The sequence below is a fragment of the Saccopteryx leptura genome, chromosome 3 (genome assembly GCF_036850995.1).
Source record: "Saccopteryx leptura isolate mSacLep1 chromosome 3, mSacLep1_pri_phased_curated, whole genome shotgun sequence".
Classification (NCBI taxonomy): Eukaryota; Metazoa; Chordata; class Mammalia; order Chiroptera; family Emballonuridae; genus Saccopteryx; species Saccopteryx leptura.
The window spans coordinates 356009714-356029759 of record NC_089505.1 but is presented as its reverse complement, the minus strand read 5'-3'; the positions used below and the strand labels follow the sequence as shown (position 1 = coordinate 356029759).

Here is a 20046-nt window from a genome sequence, read left to right as displayed (position 1 = left end):
ACAGTAGATGCAAAATATATATGAGGTGCCATTAGCTTTTATGTGTAGAAAGGTTTTGATGAGAAAATAAAAGGAATGGGAAACACTTTCATTGTGAAACCCGGTTCTAACATGTATTGTTTTAGGGCATTTAGCTTTTTTTTTTTTTTCCTCAATTAACTGAGAGGTGGGGGCAAGGAGTCAAAGAGACAGATTCCTGCATGCACCCCAACAAGGATCCAACTGGTAAGCCCCTTACAGGGTGATGCTCTGCCTATCTGGGGCTGCTATTCCGTTGCTTGGCAACTGAGCTATTTTAGTGCCTGAGGTGAGTCCATGGAGCCATCCTCAGTGCCTAGAGTCAACTTGCTCAAACTGAGCCATGGCTGCGGGAGGGGAAGGGATGGAGAAGCAGATGGTCAGTTCTTCTGTGTGCTCTGACCAAGATTTAAAGCTGGGACATCCACACGCCGGTGGGCCAACACTCTGCCACTGAGCCAACCAGCCAGGGCTGGCATTTAGCTTTCATACATGTGAAATTATATCCTTGAAATGTGAGTACAGATGATAAAAGTCTGTGTAACACTCCATATGTCTCATACAGTAGTTTTATGAAGAGCTCACCATATATGTGTATGCATTGTATGCCAGGAGGCCCCCAGGAGATTATGGGGCACAGGGTGACACAACACATGTGAGATCACATTCTAACCCAAAGTGAGGATAACCTTAGAAGGGGAAGGTAAATCATGGATACGTTAGTTTGCCATATTGGTAATGGGTTTGGTAGAGAAAGGGGACTTTTTGTCTTGTTAAATTATGGAGAGAAGCACATGATAGGTGTGATTGTGTGTACTGTGTATCTGTTCTGAGAGTTAGACTGCCTGGTTTGAATTCGAGCGTGAACACTTACTTATTAGATACATGAAATTGGGGAGTTCTATATTCTCACTAAATCTGTTTCCTCATCCGTGAAACGAGACTCAGTGTTATAATCACTGTAACAAATGTAATGGATGCACTGACCACTATACCCATAGCAAGTTTCAATGAATGTTAGCCGTTACCATTGTTGTAGATGTGTGACCTCACGAGTCAGTCTCAGACCTGGATGGTCAGGCTTAGTGTTTGAGTTGGAAACCTCCTGATCTCTCCCACTTGGGAGAAACAGGATGAAAGCTTCCCTGGGCCTTGTCCATTCACTACTTGATAGAATATTTGAGCCACAGGTATCTGAAAGCTTAGAGAACTTCCTCTTAGCCTGGCTAAAACTCAGCACATACATAGGTTATTTTTAATCCCTTACTTTTATCCTTTTTCTGAATAAAAATGAATTAAATAGGCTAAAGAAAATGTACAAGGCAGTGGAGGTCCTTTTCTGTCACTACCGTGTGTCCACTCGGGTCTCAGCTTCTTCCCTTTCACGTTCCTATTGAGTCCGAGTCCACCTGTCCCCATCACGAGTCCCAATCGCGTCTGCCGTCTTTATATCAGCGGTCGGGTTTTTATTTTACTGAGCCCTACATTTATGTTTTCCAGATTGTAAAACTAGCTATTTATGGCATGCTACCAAAAAACCTCCACCGCAGAACCATGATGCAGAGGTTGCATCTTTTCCCAGATGAGGTAAGTCACCCGTCAGGGTGATGCTTTCTCTTCTTTTAAAATAATTGCTGTATTTATTTTCAATAATTTTGTGTCAACCTCTGAAGTATTGTCTATATATTTTTTACATTTTTATTTATTTCACTTTATTTATTTACTTATTTTAGATTTTATTTATTTACTTTAGAGAGAGGGGATAGAGAGAGAGTGAGAGAGAAGGGGGGCAGGAGCAGGAAGCATCAATTCCCATATGTGCCCCGACCAGGCAAGCCTGGGATTTCAAACCGGCAGCCTCAGCATTCCAGGTTGACGCTCCACCCACTGCGCCATGGCAGGTCAGGCTATTTTCTATATTTTAGTGAGTTCACCATAATAACAATGGTTCTTACATTTTAAATCATAAAGTGAACTGTCATTGGATTAAGATGAAAAGGCTATCATTTTTTTCTCTTTTTTTTTTCATTTTAATACCGACTTTTTTTTTTTTTTTTTTGTATTTTTCTGAAGTTGGAAACGGGGAGGCAGTCAGACAGACTCCCACATGCGCCCAACCGGGATCCACCCGGCATGCCCACCAGGGGGCAACGCTTTGCCCATCTGGGGGGTTGCTGCTGCAACCAGAGGCATTTTAGCGCCTGAGGCAGAGGCCATGGAGCCATCCTCAGCGCCCGGGCAACCTTGCTCCAATGGAGCCCTGGTTGCGGGAGGGGAAGAGAGAGATAGAGAGGAAGGAGAGGGGGAGGGGTGGAGAGGCAGATGGGCACTTCTCCTGTGTGCCCTGGCCGGGAATCGAACCCGGGACTCCCGCACACCAGGCCAACGCTCTACCACTGAGCCAACTGGCCAGGGCTACTTTTTTTTTTTTTAAAGAAGGAACTGTGTTCAAAGCTCCTGTGAAATTGAGGGCACTCACTGATGATTTCATCAACTATAAAAATGTGCATTTAGGCCCTGGCCGGTTGGCTCAGCGGTAGAGCGTCGGCCTGTCCTGCGGGGGACCCGGGTTCGATTCCCAGCCAGGGCACATAAGAGAAGCGCCCATTTGCTTCTCCACCCTCCCCCCCCCTCCTTCCTCTCTGTCTCTCTCTTCCCCTCCCACAGCCAAGGCTCCATTGGAACAAAGATGGCCCGGGCGCTGGGGATGGCTCCTTGGCCTCTGCCCCAGGCGCTAGAGTGGCTCTGGTCGCTGCAGAGCAATGCCCCGGAGGGGCAGAGCATCGCCCCCTGGTGGGCAGAGCGTTGCCCCTGGTGGGCGTGCCGGGTGGATCCTGGTCCGGCGCATGCGGGAGTCTGTCTGACTGTCTTTCCCCTTTCCAGCTTCAGAAAAATATTGTACAAAAAAAAAAAAAAAAAAAAAATGAAAAACGTGCATTTAGTTAACAATGGGTTTGACCAGTAGTAAAGATTTGGTGACTTGTGGATTAATAACAGGTTTAGTTGCTGATTAGGTCCTGTGATTTAACTTTACCGTGTGTTTCTATTCAAAAGTATACATCCAAAAAATACTTGAAAAAATATAAACATTTTTTATTTATTACTATTGTACCATTTTAAGTGTTTATTTTTTCTCTTTAGTACCATATAATATAAGGTCTACCGGAAAGTTCTGTTCATTTCTATCACAACAAGTTTCGACACGTAAGCACATGTTTATTTGGCGCATGTGTGCCTCTCTATTTTTATCACTTAATGTATACATACTGACGTAGCAAATTAACTAAAACAAAGTTGATTCACGTTAGTCTTATGTGTGAAGCCATAGTGTACCCATGGCTACTGATGAAGTTCATTTACGCCACTGTAATTTTTATGAATTTCAACAAGGAAGAAATGCTACAGAAGCACGTCTGTCGCGTCCACCATATTCCCCGGACTTAGCACTCTCCGACTATCACTTGTTTTTGTCCTTACAAAATTTTTTGAAGGGCAAAAAATTCAAAAATGAAGAAGATATCAAACAAGCACTGGTTCAGTTTTTCGCATTAAAAGATAAAACATTTTTCAAAAATGGGATATACAATTTGCCCTCACGCTGGCAAGAAATCATTACTAATAATGGCAATTATATTATTTAATAAAGTTTATTGACGGTAAGAAAAATTTGTATTTTGTTTTATTCTAAAAATGGACAGAACTTTCCGGTAGACCTTATATAACACTAGAGGTTCTATAATAAAATAGTTGATTCTAGGCTCTGGAATTAGAATCTAATCTGATTAGAGTGCATGCCATACCGTTTACTGACCCTACAATCATGGACTAGTTTCTTATTACTCTGTTTTCTCTTCTGTGAAATGGGTATAGTAATCGTATCTACTTCACAAGATGTTTAAGGGTTAAATGAGATGCCGTTTATAGAGCACTTAGATCAGGGCCTGACACAATAAGTGCCAGCTGCTATCAACACCGTGACGATGAGGATTGTCCTCATACTTCCTATGGGAGGAATAGTGTAGGAATTCTTTCCAAAATATCAAGTTGTATCCAGCCACTTATGTGCTCTGTTAGCATACAAACAGAAGTAAATTATTCATGCTTTTATCAAAATGAGTAATTTATTACCTTTGCTTTGTATGAATGAGTGAAATAGTTCCCCACCACTCACGTTACCTGGAGGTGCCAAACACAGGAGCGCGGCGTCAGTAGAGTGTGAGTGGCCTTCATGAAATCACAAGAATTTAAAAACTCCCCTTCAGATTATACTGTCACATTCTTTGTAAACCATAATTTCTAAAAGACACAAATATAGTATCGTTTACCCCAGTTTTAAGGTAGTCAAGTTTGAGTGTACATGTTTAAGTATTCATAATAGTTTAGTTGAACAGTAAATTACTTAAATTATTTCAGACTATAAAATAAATATTTTCCCAAGAATGGATTGTGAAATACTGAAAAGCCTGACAACACTTTCTATTGCCAAGGCCATTGGGAAATACTCAGTTACTGTGCAGTTGTAAAAATAGAGTGAGAAATACTGTTGTGACTTGATAAGTAATGTTGTTACATTTTCAGGATATATTGTTAAGTAAAGAAAAAAAGCAAGGTGACAAAGAATGTGGATAGCATATCACCTTTTGCGTGCATATATTCATACTTATGTTTACACCATATATACTATATGTGCTTCTTTTTGCATAAAGACGTACAGGATGGATAAATGAGAAAATGAAGTTGGCTACTTACTGCTGAATGGGCACAAAGAGATAGAAGGAATAGGGAAGGAAGATTTTTTTTTGGAGATACCTTTTAGATTATTTTTTTACTTTAAGATTTTATATATTCATAAAATAAAATGGCAGAATGAACAGTAGCACAACAGTGCCCGGGTCTTGTTTTTTAATTGTCTCTTGTTAGAAGAAACCTAGCTCTCCTTAGAAAAATGGTTGACTCTGGGTCTGACACAGAAAAACAATAGTCACTATGGAGTATACCTGTGCAGACAGTAAAATAGTAAGTAACAGCCTGACCAGGCAGTGGCGCAGTGGATAGAGCATTGGGCTGGGATGCAGAGGACCCAGGTTCGAGACCCCGAGGTCACTAGCTTGAGCGCGGGCTCATCTGGTTTGAGCAAAGCTCACCAGCTTGGACCCAAGGTCGCTGGCTTCAGCAAGGGGTTACTCGGTCTGCTGTAGCCCCCCGGCCAAGGCACATATGAGAAAGCAGCAACCTTGCCATGAACAACTAAGGTGTCACAAGGAAAAACTAATGATTGATGCTTCTCATCTCTCTCCGTTCCTGTTTGTCTGTCCCTATTTATCTCTCTCTCTGACTCTCACTCTGTCTCTGAAAAAATAAAAAAATAGTAAGTAACAGAGAGTAAGGCAGTGCTCAGACACCAAGAGAGAAATATCAAAAGTACATAGGAGGCAGCGTGAATTGGTGCCCATTGACCAAATGTGGGACTGTGTTAGCCTTAAAATGAATAGTAATAGTAATGGACTATGTTCAATAGGAAACAAAAATCTGTGAGCCCACAATGATAATCTAAAAATTATCTTTAACTTGTAATTTGTCTCCTCCTTTCTGGAAAAAGAAAAGCTATTTTCTAGAGAAGAATACCATCTAAATAATGTAGGAACAATACTGAATTAGAAAAGTGACCATTATCAGCATATCCTATAGTCATCTCTAGAGATAAAAGATTATTGTAGAACAGGATATTTACAGTTTCAAACATCATGCTACAGAGTACTTAACTATTTGAAATGTGAAAGATACTTTTATATTGATGATACCCAGTAGACAGATGCCAGCCATAACCAAGAGGTCAGCTACCCTATCCATCGGAGACAAACGGACATCTTTCTTTCTCGAGTATAGATTGGGAGGCTGTGGCGTCAGAAGCAGTAGACCCAGTACACACATTCATCAGATGAAAAAGCATGAAAACGAGCCAGGGTGGTGCCTTTTTGCAGTTGAAAGGAGGGGAATAAAACTATTTATAAAAAGTAAAACTTAATGACTTAATAGTTTTCTGAACTGAAGACATCGTGAGAAATGTGTTTGTCAAGATTGTCCAAAGTTTTTTTTCTCATTTTATAAATATTGCTTTTGTTTATTATTTTCTCTAATACTTACTAAGCTTTACTAATTTATTACTAAGGCATATATTTTACGAAAATTAAGCTAACATTATTATTTAACCCAGGATATACCAGAAGATATTCTTAAGAATTTAGTGGAAGAACTCCCACAACCACGGAAGGTGCCCAAACGTCTAGACGAGTACTCACAAGAAGAAAGAGATGCTTTCCCACGAGTGTGGTCTCCGTAAGTCTTTCTCCTGCCTGTCTTCTTTCTAAGCTGAGTTTCGTACCCTCTCTCTCCATAGATGTAAGGTCCTAGAGGTGGGGAGAGTGAACTCATGTTTCCTTCCTTGGACACTGCAGCTCCTACCTGCAAAGAGAGTCTAGACGCAGGTCGTTGAACCCAAAGTGTCTGAGAGTTAAGGCCTTGCTCGGTAAGTGCAAGGATGTTCATAGGTGCCTATAACTGTCAGATATTTTGTTTGGGATGACATTACTTGGATTAATTGTAGTCTCTTGGAATGATAAATGAATTGTCATTACCTAAAACAAAGCAATTTCCATTTTCCAGATTACTTCAATAAGCGGAGAATATTATCTAATGAAAAGTCATTAATTGTGGCTACTTATGGATAGTCTTCACCCAAAGTGAACAGCAAAACACACTTTCCTCTCCTTTGTACAGTGCCCTCTACCTAAGGTCTGGAAAGCTGCTTAGATTTGACAAAGTGTCTCCCCCCTAATGTTTCCATGCTGCTCTGCCTGGCCACAACCTGGCTCCCAGTGTGAGCTCTCCGCGCGCGTGCGCTGTTCCTGCAGGAGCGGACTGTTTAAGATCGGCAGTCTTTATGTGCAGTTTAACTCTTCCTTGCCCTTGTTCTGCTGTTACCTCCCCGGATCGTCTGGGCTAACTCTTATTTACGTGTCATCTCCTGTAAGAAGCTTGCCTGAACATCAAGGGCAGACTCAGTGCCCAGCCGTCTTCTGCTGTGTAACTGTCATGACCACATTTAGCTCTTCACGACTAAGGTCTGCGTCTTGTTCATTATTGTATCCCCGGCGCACAGACCAGTGCTTCACGTTACAGAGCCTCAAATGTTTACAGAATTACAGTCAGTCTCGAGCGCGCCACACCTCCTCCTTGCGTGACCTACACCGGACAGCTCATCTTCCGGTAGACGCTGCCCCCTGTATTCTGCAAATCCTGTCCCTTCATTGGGCTCTTTGTTCAGATAGGTTCCTCCTGAAAAGCTAAGCCTTCTCAGGATTGGCTGATGCCCAGGAATCCAATCATTGACTCATGGCCAGTATATATATCTTCAGATTTCCACACAGAAGTATTTAGTGTATTTTGTTTAAATCTTTTTAACTTGCTGCTGTGTGTTGAAGTACTCCTTGATTAAATCTGCATACGCTGAGCAAATAAATACTATCAGTGATCGCTGAGCACTTTGCAGCTGCCCAGCGCTGTGCTGGTGGTTCCCATGCACTGTATCTAGTTCTCTCTGCAGGCCTGGAAGATGAATGGCTTATTCCTAGTTTTTAAAAGAAAGCCAAGAGTCAGCTGGTTTACAGCCTGGATTTGGACCAAACTGTGTCATTGCAAAGCCTGTGTTATTTTCATAGAAGCAAAGTGCTTCATTCATTTATTTAGTTAACAAATACATCTTAGCTGTCTCTTTTGTGCAAAACACTGTAGTAGGCACTAGCACACATTGGAGAAATTGCTATTAAAGAAACTTCTTCTTTATTTGAGAGAAAGGGAGAGACAGATTGGTTATGCCACTTATTTATGCATTCATTGGCTGATTCTTGTATGTGCACTGACCGGGATCAAACCTGCAACCTTGACATATCAGGACAATGCTCTAACCAGCTGTGCTACTGGAGAGAGCCTAAAGAAATTATTTACTTCATTTTCATTTATTTAATTCTAGGTCCTAACTAGGTTAGAGCATGGTCATAACCACTCTACTTGAGTGCTTCTTGTAGTCTCTTATGTAAATGTACTAAAGTCATATGTAATTTTCAGATACCCTGCTTTAATAAGTTATATCCTAAAAGTGTATTTTCATTAGGCCTTGAAGTTTTGGTAGATTACTATGCTGTACAGCAGGGGTCCCTAAACTACGGGCCACATGTGGCCCCCTGAAGCCATTTATCTGGCCCCTGCCACACTTCCAGAAGGGGCATCTCTTTCATTGGTGGTCAGTGAGAGGAGCATAGTTCCCATTGAAATACTGGTCAGTTTGTTGATTTAAATTTACTTGTTCTTTATTTTAAATATTGTATTTGTTCCCGTTTGTTTTTGTTTTTTTTACTTTAAAATAAGATATGTGCAGTGTGCATAGGGATTTGTTCATAGTTTTTTTTATAGTCCAGCCCTCCAACAGTTTGAGGGACAGTGAACTGGCCCCTTGTGTAAAAAGTTTGGGGACCCCTGATGTACAGAGTTCTGTAAATCTAAATATGTCATACCTGATTGTCTTATAGAAACGCCATAAATTAATTTATATACCTAACCAAGAAGAGTGTGATACTTCCCTTTCTTCAACTAGAGATACCAAAGGTGCTATTTAATCAAATAAATGACCAAAACACATATTATGCAGTCAGAGTGGTACATTATGACTATTCTAATGTGTATTCTAAATTAGTTATACCAGGAAGTATAGTATTATAACCATTCACAGCAAATTATATATAATGTTACTTTAGTCAAAGCGTGCTGCTCAAAGTGCTCATTTTACTAAGCAATTCCTGTTCATTTAAAACTGATTAGAATGGTGACTGAGTGCTTTTCTCATATTAATGGAATTAGAAAGGGCTCTTCTATAATTACTTTTAAATAGACTTTTAGAAAAACTTAGAACCTTTGATGTGTGTTTTAGTTACTCCTCCAGGAATGGCTTTTCTTGCCCTTTCTTCTCATTACAGATTGCCCCGTGGCATTACGGATCGCCCCGTGGCAGGAATATGTGTTAGATGCCAGGCTTTCTTTTGTGCTATTGAAGTTGTGATTCTTCCTTAAAGTAGCCACACAACATCTGTATATTAAATTGTATTCCGAAAATAAGGTACAGGTATACCTATTGAAATTTGAGGCTATATCATGATATAGGTATACTACTTATTAAACATAAATCATTTAACATTTTATTATTCTGCACATTAGAGCTAACATTAAGTCTGTTTATTTTTATTACCATGGAATGCATGTAATAAGGAAAAATATGCATTTTTGGATTAACCAACAATTTGTTATCTAAGAACCAGCTGAGCTTTTAGTTCAGGACTACCTAATGGAACTCTGCACACTGATTATCAGAGCGGTCTAATGTAGAACCATCTCTGGGCCACATGTGGCTCCTGAGTACATCAACTGAGAAACTGAATGTTTACTCATAAAAAACTTTAATTAATTTAAATTTTAGTAGCCTCATGGGGCTAATGACTGCCCTGATGGACTATGCCATTTTAGTTGTTTGCAGTGTCATAAAGTTTGAGAATTAAATGTTATATACTTTAGAATTAGAATTAAAATACTTGTACCATGCAATGCAGTCCGTTGAAAATGGGATTTTGGATTGCTGGTAGATTTGCTTTCATGAGTAAAAAACTTTTTTTTTTCTCCTTTTGGAGAAGGAACTTGCTTAAAATATTATTTCGTTCCACCCAAAATCGCTAAGCCAAGAATATAATCTTTATTTCAAACGCAGTAACTGGAACTTCTCCAGGAGAGATGCAATGGTGAATCTGCAGAGACTTGACTGAACAGATGCACCTGGATCGCTCCGTAAATAAATGGACACAGAAATAGCTTGCTTTGGTTTTTGTCTCCCTAGCAATAAAACTTGAGATATGTTTATAATATTAAAATGTACACTTTGTCATTGGAACTATCATTCGCTTTTGGTTAAATATTAATTTTTCTATTAGAGGATAAAAGCTTTTGAGCAACAATAACAATTGTCAGACTAAATTTTGAACCCAGCTGGTAACTGACAAAATTGTTTTCATCTTAATTAAAAGCTACCAGTGTTGGAATTTCATTTAAATTAAATTACTTACAAAAGTTGTAGTCTCTCAGGCCTAACTTTAGCCTACGTGAGATTTTTTTTATGCTAGTTTTTTAGTCATTTTCAAAGCAATGGTAGACAAGAAGGAAAGAACTGATTTTTTTTTTTATGAGAAAACTATAAATATTTTTTACGACTGAAAGCCATTTTCCATATGAGAAGCATTGCCTGTATCCCGCACTTCTTAAATTAATGGATACACTTGGTATTTTAGTATCTGCATCTCATGGATATATTAATTGTGTTATCACTGTTATGAAGTTATATTTTGGGTCTCTGGATGGTGCAGAGTAGATATGTGTGCCATGTGTAAGTGGTGACTGTAGGGTATACACTTACGACTTATTTCTCAAAGGAAAAACAATAGCACTGGCCTTTCTTCACGGCTCAGTTGTCTGAGATTATAGCTTTCAAATGGTTATTTTATTACTGTCAATAATTATTTCCATAATCATTGCAGTTTTGCCAACATTACAAAACCACAATAATCATGGAAATTATAATGCTGGCACTGCAATGGAAATTTTTCATTATGTAGGTTAAAAATAAAACTTGGAACATTTTAAAGCCTTTGTTTTCATTTTTAAAAAATTCTGTAGCAGTGCTTTTCTTAGGAAAATCTAGGTGTGTGGAAATTTTCAAGTTGAATTGCTTCAAATTATCCATAGTGATAAACCCCCCCCCCCCCAAAAATGGGTTTTTATTTCTCACCCATTAAATCAGTTACGCTTCATTTTAAGCAGAACCCTCAGCATTGTAGAGAAACTAAGTGTGGAAAGTTTCAGCATCAATAAATGCTTGAAAACAGACATCTTTAATGAAGCCCCTTGTTCCTAGTGCTGAGCCCTTTGAGTAGCACGAACGTTCATGTATGTTCTCGTGCTTCCTGACCATCCCGAGTACGATCGATTTATTTTAAAAATGTGTAAGTAAGGCAGCATTAAAAAAGTAAATGTATGTCTTTCTTGTTTCCATAAATTGGTTATCAAACAAACATGATTTTAAGTTAATAAAACTGTAACTAGAACTAATTTCATTTTTTGAAAAAGAACTCACTCCCAGGGGTCAGCAAGCATGAAAAATCTCACTACTCAAAGGGTTAATGCTCTTTACAGAGCCTGGTATCAGAGATGTGCCCGCAAGGGAGAGAGGGTGGTAAGGATGAAGGGCGGGGTATGAGGACAGCCACAGTGGGCCCTGGAATTCTCTTTCCTGGGGGTGCGATTAGGTGCCCGGGGGTTACTTGCTATTTCCGGCAGCTCTGTGGAAAGAAGAGGGTTCTTCCCGCTGGAACGGGAGCACTGGAAAGGAGAGGTGGTGAGCATCCTGTCCAGTCTGTGGCTCTAGAAGACAGCAGAGATTTAACCTACCACATGCCCTCTGATGCAAAAGCTGTTAATCCTAAAAGCGTACAGCTGTCCAGTTTTAGTTAAATTCATACCCAGAGGGAAGAAAAAACTATTTTACCTATGCCTTTAGAAAATGTGCTTCAGATCTGAGACTTCATTAAGGACAGTGGAGAAGGACTTGTACCTTTTCAAAAACCCATGAGGAGTTAGTATCTAGACATCTTGAAGATTTTCCATAATTTCATGCTACTGTAGTCATGGGCATTTTCCTGCAAGATTTAACTTAATTTGCTGCTCTTCAGAGTCAGAGTTATTAGCTGGACTTGGGGAGCAAGGTTACATTCCAACTTTCCCATTCATTTTAACCAGCTCAGCATTGGCTTAAACCATATACTACCTCAGTATTTCCAGTGCTGAATGTTGCTCAAATTAGACATTCTAAACTGTTCTTTTAGATGTGAATAGATTAGAGCTACTTGTTAAAAACAAAAAGCAATATCTATATTAATGACCAAAACTAAATCATATGTAGTCTTAACCAACAGAATTTAGGAGTTTAATGCAATAATTGAATGTAAGAATTCTTGTTAGTTGAAGAAACAGTAATATGATTTAAATAATTCTTAGCAGCCTTATCAGTTTATTTATTTATTTTTTAAAGCACTGGTGAACTTTCTGATCAAGCTGGTCTGGTGGTGTGGGGCCAGAGGAACTGACTAGAAAGGCACCCCTTCTCTGCTGCTGTTGCCTGGACAGCACATAGCAAGGAATATGTGATGTCACCTGATGTCCTGCAATGGTTGATTCTAAATAATTTCATCCATATGATGGAAATGACTTAAAACTCAACCAAACTGACCTTTTACTGTTTTTAAGATTACTCCACTGTCCAAATTTTATTCTTGTCTTAAATATTTTGTTGGAATGAGCAATATACCAAGAAATACTCTTTAGGTCAATTCCCAGTCAGGGCACACAGGAGAAGCACCCATCTGCTTCTCCACCCCTCCCCCTCTTGCTCTCTCTCTTCTCCTCCCCTCCTGTAGCCATGGCTCCATTAGAGCAAGTTTGCCCCAGGCCCTGAGGATGACTCCATGGCTTTCACCTCAGGCGCTAAAAAATGGCTCTGGCTGCAGTGGAGCAACTCCCCAGATGGGCAGAGCATCGTCCGACGGGGGGCTTGCTGGGTGGGTCGGGGCACATGTGGCAGTCTGTCTCTGCCTCCCCTCTCTCACTAAATAAAAAAATAATAAAGAAACAAAAATGTTATTTAGGAATGAAAAGACATAGATCTAAGGGAGATTAAAATATTTTTAGATTTATTTCACTTAAGTTAGACTCAATTTTATGGATTTACAAATGAAATTTGGATGCTTTTTTTTTTCTTAGAAATCAATTATTTTAATGGGGCAAATAAGTGTCTCTAAGTAAACTGTGACATAGTTGTTTTATAGCTTTATGTTTCATTTTATTCACAAGCCAAATATATTTTCCACCATTTCACAATGAAAACTAAAATCTTTCAAAAGATTTTCCTGAAGTCCCCGTTTTAAAATAATGTAAATACGTGGGCCTCTGTCATATCTGTGTTCTACTTGGAGTCTCTGCATTTTTGAGGTACCCTTGTGTCATTTTAACGAGGTGCAGTACCTTGCTGGTTTCTTTCCATGGATGGCAGGCCATAGTTTGATTGGGATTTGCAGTAAACAACTGCTATGAGAATTGTGAGAAATGTAGTGTGATTTTCATTATTTTTGAGCAATCACAAGGATCATAGTGTATTTTCTGTAGCTCAGATAGATCTTTCTATAAGTTGTTTTCTCATTCAAAAAAGTGATAACATTATTTGTGTCAAGCTATATTGTTTAAAGGCAGTTTTCTGCTGGTGGCAGGTATTAAGTACAAAGTGAATTACTGCTATAGAACATTGCATAACTATGAGACAGCACAATTTAGAAGATGAATTAGAGAAAGTCTTAGGTTGGATAACTCTTTGAAGATTCATTAAATCTCCCAAGTATTCCCGAGGCACATATATGAAAGCTTAAAACTTTTAGCTTTCACTGTAGGCGCGTGTGTGTGTGTGTGTGTGTGTGTGTGTGTGTGTGTGTGTGTGTGTGTGTTAGAAAATGAACTCGCAAAAGACAGGACTTTGTCTTGTTTGCTGCTGGGTTGCCTGTGCCCCCAGTTGAACCTGATATTCAGTCATCTTTGTTGAATGAATGAATGAGCCTTATTTCCCTGGAAGAGGAATTGACTTTTAATTCATGAAGTGTGGTCAATATGTGGGTCTTTGCAGTGTACTTAAACCTTGATTAATAACTATAACTAAAATAGAAATATTCTTAACAATCTGTGGTTTAGAGCAATTCTGATATACCCAATTTTGGATACTTTGTATTACAGATATAAAGAAAAGAATATGTTAATTATGTTAAGATATAACATATATTTCTGTCAAAGAGTAAATTTCTATTAAAAATAGATTATTAGCTATCAGTAATAGCAATTGAAATGTCTCTTTAAAGGTTTCCTAAGATTGTATTCTAAAAAATAATCTTAGGAATATGTATAAAATAAATAAAATAGTATTCTTTACAATTTTTTAAGCTTATATAATATCTTTTATTTTAAACTTCATAATTTACTGGCAATGAAACAGTGACAAAGAACTAAAACATATGTAGACTATAAATCACTCATCAGACCTCTGACAAAAGATTAAACCATTTCATTAAAGTTTCAAATAATAATTAACCAACCATAGTGTAAAGGCAATATACTAGATGCCAGTTTTCTTGCTTTTGAAATTTTATTTGTCATAAAGATTAGGTAGATCTAAACATAAAATAGGATAAATATGTAAGCACCATAATCTCAGAATTCAACTCTGATTAATTAGTGTTGCCATTGATAAATTAACAACTTTTAAAGAGCCTAAATACACTGACCTTTCTTCACTTACTAAATTACATGGACCACAACTTAATTTTTCTTTGATGATAAATACCAAAGGAATTTCAGTACCCAGTACACATGATTATTATAATTAAAAATTACTTATTATTGTATCAGAACAGCATAAAACTACCTGTTAAAAACATCCTCTGGTGGGCAAAGAGCCAGGAAGGATTATTTATCACATGGAATCGTCTCTGGCCAAGAAGGAAGTCTGTGAGCTTCTGATAGCATAGTTTAGAAATTTCTTTCAGAACGTGCTTCTTGGGCTTCTTGAACATCTTCAGGTGGCCATCTCCTCTGCCATATGACTAGCTCTGTGGGTCTGAGGCCAACCCTTGCTGGTCAGTCCGGTGTGTGGACCGCAGTGCATTGTGTGAGAGCAGGGAGGAAATGCGGAGTCGTGAGCCCCTCCACAGACCGAATGATCAGAATCTGCAGTTCTGCGAGAGCCAGGGTGATTGGCACGCACACTGAAGTTTGAGAAGCACTCAGGCAGCTAGCCCTCCCCTCCCCCTTCTTCTGTCATCTTGAGTTTCTTCTCTTAGTGCAAGGGCAGAGGCAATACCAATACATTGTATGTGCGCCTGCTTCCCTTTGTGTGGAGAGAGAGAAACAGATGCATATTCAGTCAGTGTAAAAACTTCCCTTTCTCCCCACAGGCACCTCCTAATGTCGCATACTACAGTGTGTCCGTAAAGTGATGGTGCACTTTTGACCGGTCACAGGAAAGCAACAAAAGATGATAGAAATGTGAAATCTGCACCAAATAAAAGGAAAACCCTCCCAGTTTCTGTAGGATGTGGCAGCATGTGCACATGCGCAGATGATGACGTAACACCTTGTATACAGCGGAGCAGCCCATGGCCGTGCCAGTTAAGATGTGGACGGTACAGAGGAAAGTTCAGTGTGTTCTGTGGCTCGCTAAATTTGAATCCGTGACCAAAGTGCAACATGAATATCGGAGCGTTTATAACGAAGCGCCACCACATAGGAATAACATTACTCGGTGGGATAAGCAGTTGAAGGAAACCGGCAGTTTGGTGGAGAAACCCCATTCTGGTAGGCCATCAGTCAGTGACGAGTCTGTAGAGGCTATACGGGATAGCTACTTAAGGAGCCCTAAAAGATCTGTGCGTGAGCCCACATCGAACTGTACTGAATATGTATGAAAATGGGAGAGCTTTCCTTTTATTTAGTGCAAATTTCACATTTCTATTGTCTTTTGTTGCTTTCCTGTGACTGGTCAAAAGTGCACCATGACTTTACGGACACATTGTATTTAATTATCTCCAGTGTGAGCTGATATTTCTAGCGAAGCCAACATCTGAAGTATCTAGTCCATTGGCCATGAGATTGTACCCCTCCCTTTGGTAGCAAATTAACCATCTGCTAAAGACCCTGAGTACTCAGTAGAAAGAAGATAAGTTTGTAAACAAAGTAGCATTTTCAAGGCATTCACCATACTCTAATGACAAATGTCTTACAAGCATTCATTACGTGTTGGGCACTGCTAACTATTGGACGGATAAGATGAGTGATGGTGGGACCCTGCCTTCAAAGGACCCGGCAGCCGAATAGGACTCAGTGGAATAGAATGGTGCTTGCACGTGCTGCCGAGAGCCCTGCCATCCTGTGTGTCCTCAGGTGTGAAATGGATGTGACGCCGCTGTCTCCGTCACAAGGCAGTGAGGAGGATGGGATGAGGTAATAAACGCGCAGTAGCGTAGTAAACTTCATGGAACCTATTAAACACTTAGCCCATGTTATTTACAGAAATAACAGCATGTATTTCCAGAAGGGCAAGTATTCCAGAAACACTGAGGTAGAAGCGCGCATGAAGTTCAGTGGCAATCTCAGAGAAAGGAGCCCTGCCACGGTTAGAAAGGAGAGGTGTGGAGGCCTCCCAGCACACTTGAATCTTGAGGCGGATATTGAAAGATTAGTCAGGTCCCTTCAAGCAGGATAAAAGATGATATCCAAAAAAGGAAATTTCAAGTACCCAAATCCAGAGCTCTGAAAGATTTTACCTATTCCACAGCAAGTGGAGTAACAGGACCAGATGTAGAGGAACAGGTATATCAAATATGACTTAGGCCTGACCAGGCAGTGGCGCAGTGGTTAGAGCATCGGACTTGGATGCAGAGGACTCAGATTTGAAACCCCGAGTTTGCCCACTTGAGTGCGGGCTCATCAGCTTGAATGTGGGGTCACTGGCTTGAGCATGGGATTGTAGACATGACCCCATGGTCGCTGGCCAGAGCCCAGAGGTTGCTGGTTTGAAGCCCAAGGTCACTGCTTGAGCAAGGGGTCATTTGGTCTGCTGCAGCCCCCTGGTTGAGGCACACATGAGAAAGCAATCAATGAACAACTCAGGTGCTGCAACAAAGAGTTGACACTTCTCATCTCTCTCCCTGCCTGTCTGTTCCTACCTGTCCTTCTCTCTTTCTCTCTGTCCCTATCTCTCTCGCTAAGAAAAAGACTCAGAAAGGTTAGCTGGGACCATGTCATCGGAGTGTTCTGTATTGAATTCCAAGGTGTTTGAACCTCGACAAAGCAGCGAAGGGCTCTTGGAGGTTTTTAATCGGGGCCCCCTGGTATGTGGAAGTGAAGGGAGAAGAAAGGGAATCTTCTCAGAGACTCAGAGGTCCCCCCATTGCCTCCTTTCTCCTAATCTCTGAGTCCTAATTGCTAGCTGCCTGCTGTGTCCAACTGTCATCAGAATTCGAATCCAGCATCCTGCCCTTCTGAGTCCATCCTCCTGCCGTGTCCCGTCCTGAACCAGGAAATAGCTCCGCTGCTCACTGAGTTCTCCGGCTGCACGTGGGCAGCCGGCCTTGCCTTGTTTTCCAGTAGCTCCCTCCTCGCCTCCCTCTCCCTCGCCTGTCCGCTTCCCTCGCTCCAAACATGCGGCTTTCCTGCTGCCCAACAACTACTGAACCTGTTCTTCATCATCTGCTGTCCCCTTACCAGAGTCCTCATCTTCATCCTCCTCTCTTTCTCCGAAAAGGTCCTGAGACAGATCTGGGCCTGTGAGCCCCTGCTGCCTTCAGGTTGCTGTCTACGTTCCTTACCGATCATACCCTTTCCCCATATTCGCAGTTCCACTTCTACTTTCCCCTCAAAGGTGCTTTTGTCATCTCACTGTTACTTAGTAAATTAACCTCTGCCGTGGAAACTAGACTGTGACTAAGCACATTTAATTTATTAGTTGGAGGTACAGAGACTTCTTGTTAGATTTCTTTCAATGGCGTCGCCACCACCCTTTTGTAACTCTATGAACCAGCAGGACGGGAGAAGCAATTATTTCCCAGAATGGACTGGTGTCTCTTACCGTAGCTTTGATTGCATTGAGCCACATGCCAAAGGTGGAAAGCTACACTTCAGAGCGCCCTCAGCCGTCCTTTCAGACGGACACTTCCCAGACTTTGGATGCGGTTTCTATGTTGGGAAAGAGCCGTCAGAATCAGTGACCAGATTCTGCAGTTTGCTGTGTTAGAATGTGTTGGAATGGCTGATACGGGGGAGCAGGTTTAGCTTGTTTCCCAGCTCAGTGCTGGGTTCCTCGGAGTTAAGCAGTAACTGGAAGTTGTAATATAGTTCATTTACTCAGCCTCTAGCCTGTTGGTCTTCATAGTGGGGCTGTCTGGTATTTTGTGAGTCATTTGTTTAAGGAAACACACTGTAAATGTAGAAAGGGACCAGATAAGTTGTTTCAGGGCAAGTAGAGTTCATCTACTTTTTATCAGAACTCAAACTGTTGAATATTTTTACAGCTGTTTCAAAAATATCTGTTTAGTTGACTTAGTAATAAGTTCCTTCTGAAAATTCCATGAGCTCAATATCTACACATATGCTATGTAAAAAATAACATTGAACTTTGTTTTTTTTATAATTTCCTTCATTGTTATTATTGAACATTTCCCTGCAAATATTATTTGTTGTTATTTACTACTTAGAAGCAACTTCAGGTATGATTAATCCTATAAATATATGAATGATAAAAGACCAGTTTCATGTATGTAATTAAATATCAAAAAGTTATTGTTTATATATTTATTTTGTATATGGGTCATAAGAGAAATTAAATTTTTGTGTATAATAATAAATAGGGAATTTATACATTTAAAATTTGCCTTTATCAGGTAAATCCATATCTCTATATGAATCGTAAAGATCACAATAATCCTTTCTGTGAAAAGAACTGAAAAACTGCTCTAAAATAGAACACAGAAATTGAATTTAAATTATGAGATATATTCATGCAGATACAAAGCAGCCTGTATTTATACTCTCAGAAGAACTTGAGAATTGTCACTTAACCATTCTATTTTGAAGGATTTGGCTGTAATGTTTTGCACCAAAAATTTAGATACAATGTCTATAGATGAATAATGGCTGTCATGTTAAATCAGAAAGATAGTCTTCCTTTTTCCTGCAAGTGGAAGTGAATACAGTTCATGAACACACTAATGTTGCTCTTTTTGTCTTTCAGCCCTGAAGATTTGCGGCTGTAGAGGAATGAAAGTGGCAGAAAATCCCAATGAGGTGACTAAGACCTCCTGATAAGTTTCTTCTGACCGGCGGGCGGAGGGAAACACTGCTGCCCCAGACGGGGCTCTGCTATGGGAGGAAGGTCAGGGGCTCTTCCTTCAACAGGAAATTGCAGTAAAAATGCATTTCAGTCTTGCTTTATCGTGTCACTGGCTTGGAAAGTTATGAATGGTGATAAGAATAAAGTTGCTTACTTAGCTAACTTCAATTTTGCATTGATGGAAAAGCAAGCCTGACGGGCACACAGTGAAAGCTGCCCGGACGTCCGGTCCGCGTGCATCTCCTCACGTGTTCGGTCACGCGCTGCCTGCTGGGAAGGCGCCCGCCCCCACTTCCCCTTCCGGTGACTCTTCCACCTAACCTCCCAGCCATCTGGGCGCATCCGTCCAGTTCAGAGGCTTTGCCCGGAGGCACCCACAAATTGTTATCCTTTTCCCATGGAGCCCTCGGTCTCCGTGACACTAAGATAAGCCAATGCCCATGGGCTCCCTATAGATCTCCCTGCCCCCCTGTGGAGCTGTTCGCAGCCCGGGCTGTGTCTGCAGACCTCTCCGGATCTCCCGGAGGCCCCTGTTCACGTCTGAGGTTGGGCTGCTGGAATCATCGAGCAAAATCTCTTCTCTGGAAAGTAAGGTGCTGAGCCATTGTATTTGGCCATGTTTGTGATAGTTTTTCTTTTTTCCCCTTCTCTTGCCCTAGCCAATCCGGGGGTGGATTTCAGACTGCCCTTCCCATTCATTCTGCAAACGTGTATTGAGTGCCCGCTACATGCCCGGACCAGGGCTAGGCTGGGATGCAGCAGTTATACATGTCCCCCGTCGCATGCCTCACCGAAGGGCACGTGGGCTATTGTGGAGTGGGGAGGAGGTGATGAGAGGCTTGTAAAGAAGTGCACCTGGGTGTCCGAGGCGCTGGTGGAACAATGCAGCCTGTAATGTATGTTACAGTAACTGGGATGTATGTTACAGTAACAGGATGAAGTATTGCTAGTAACCA

At 40.7% G+C, this 20046-nt stretch overlaps 1 protein-coding gene across 1 annotated transcript in view; it reads left to right on the top strand.

Moving 5' to 3' along the window:
* MRPL13 (mitochondrial ribosomal protein L13) overlaps window positions 1-19258 on the top strand; it is a 40792-nt gene extending 21534 nt beyond the window's left edge. The window contains exons 5-7 of the mRNA XM_066379420.1: window positions 1519-1605; window positions 6233-6354; window positions 18992-19258. Coding sequence (XP_066235517.1) covers window positions 1519-1605; window positions 6233-6354; window positions 18992-19013 — 231 coding nt within the window. The 3' untranslated portion in view covers window positions 19014-19258. The remainder of the gene's footprint in view (window positions 1-1518; window positions 1606-6232; window positions 6355-18991) is intronic.
* The last annotated feature ends 788 nt before the right edge of the window (window positions 19259-20046 follow it).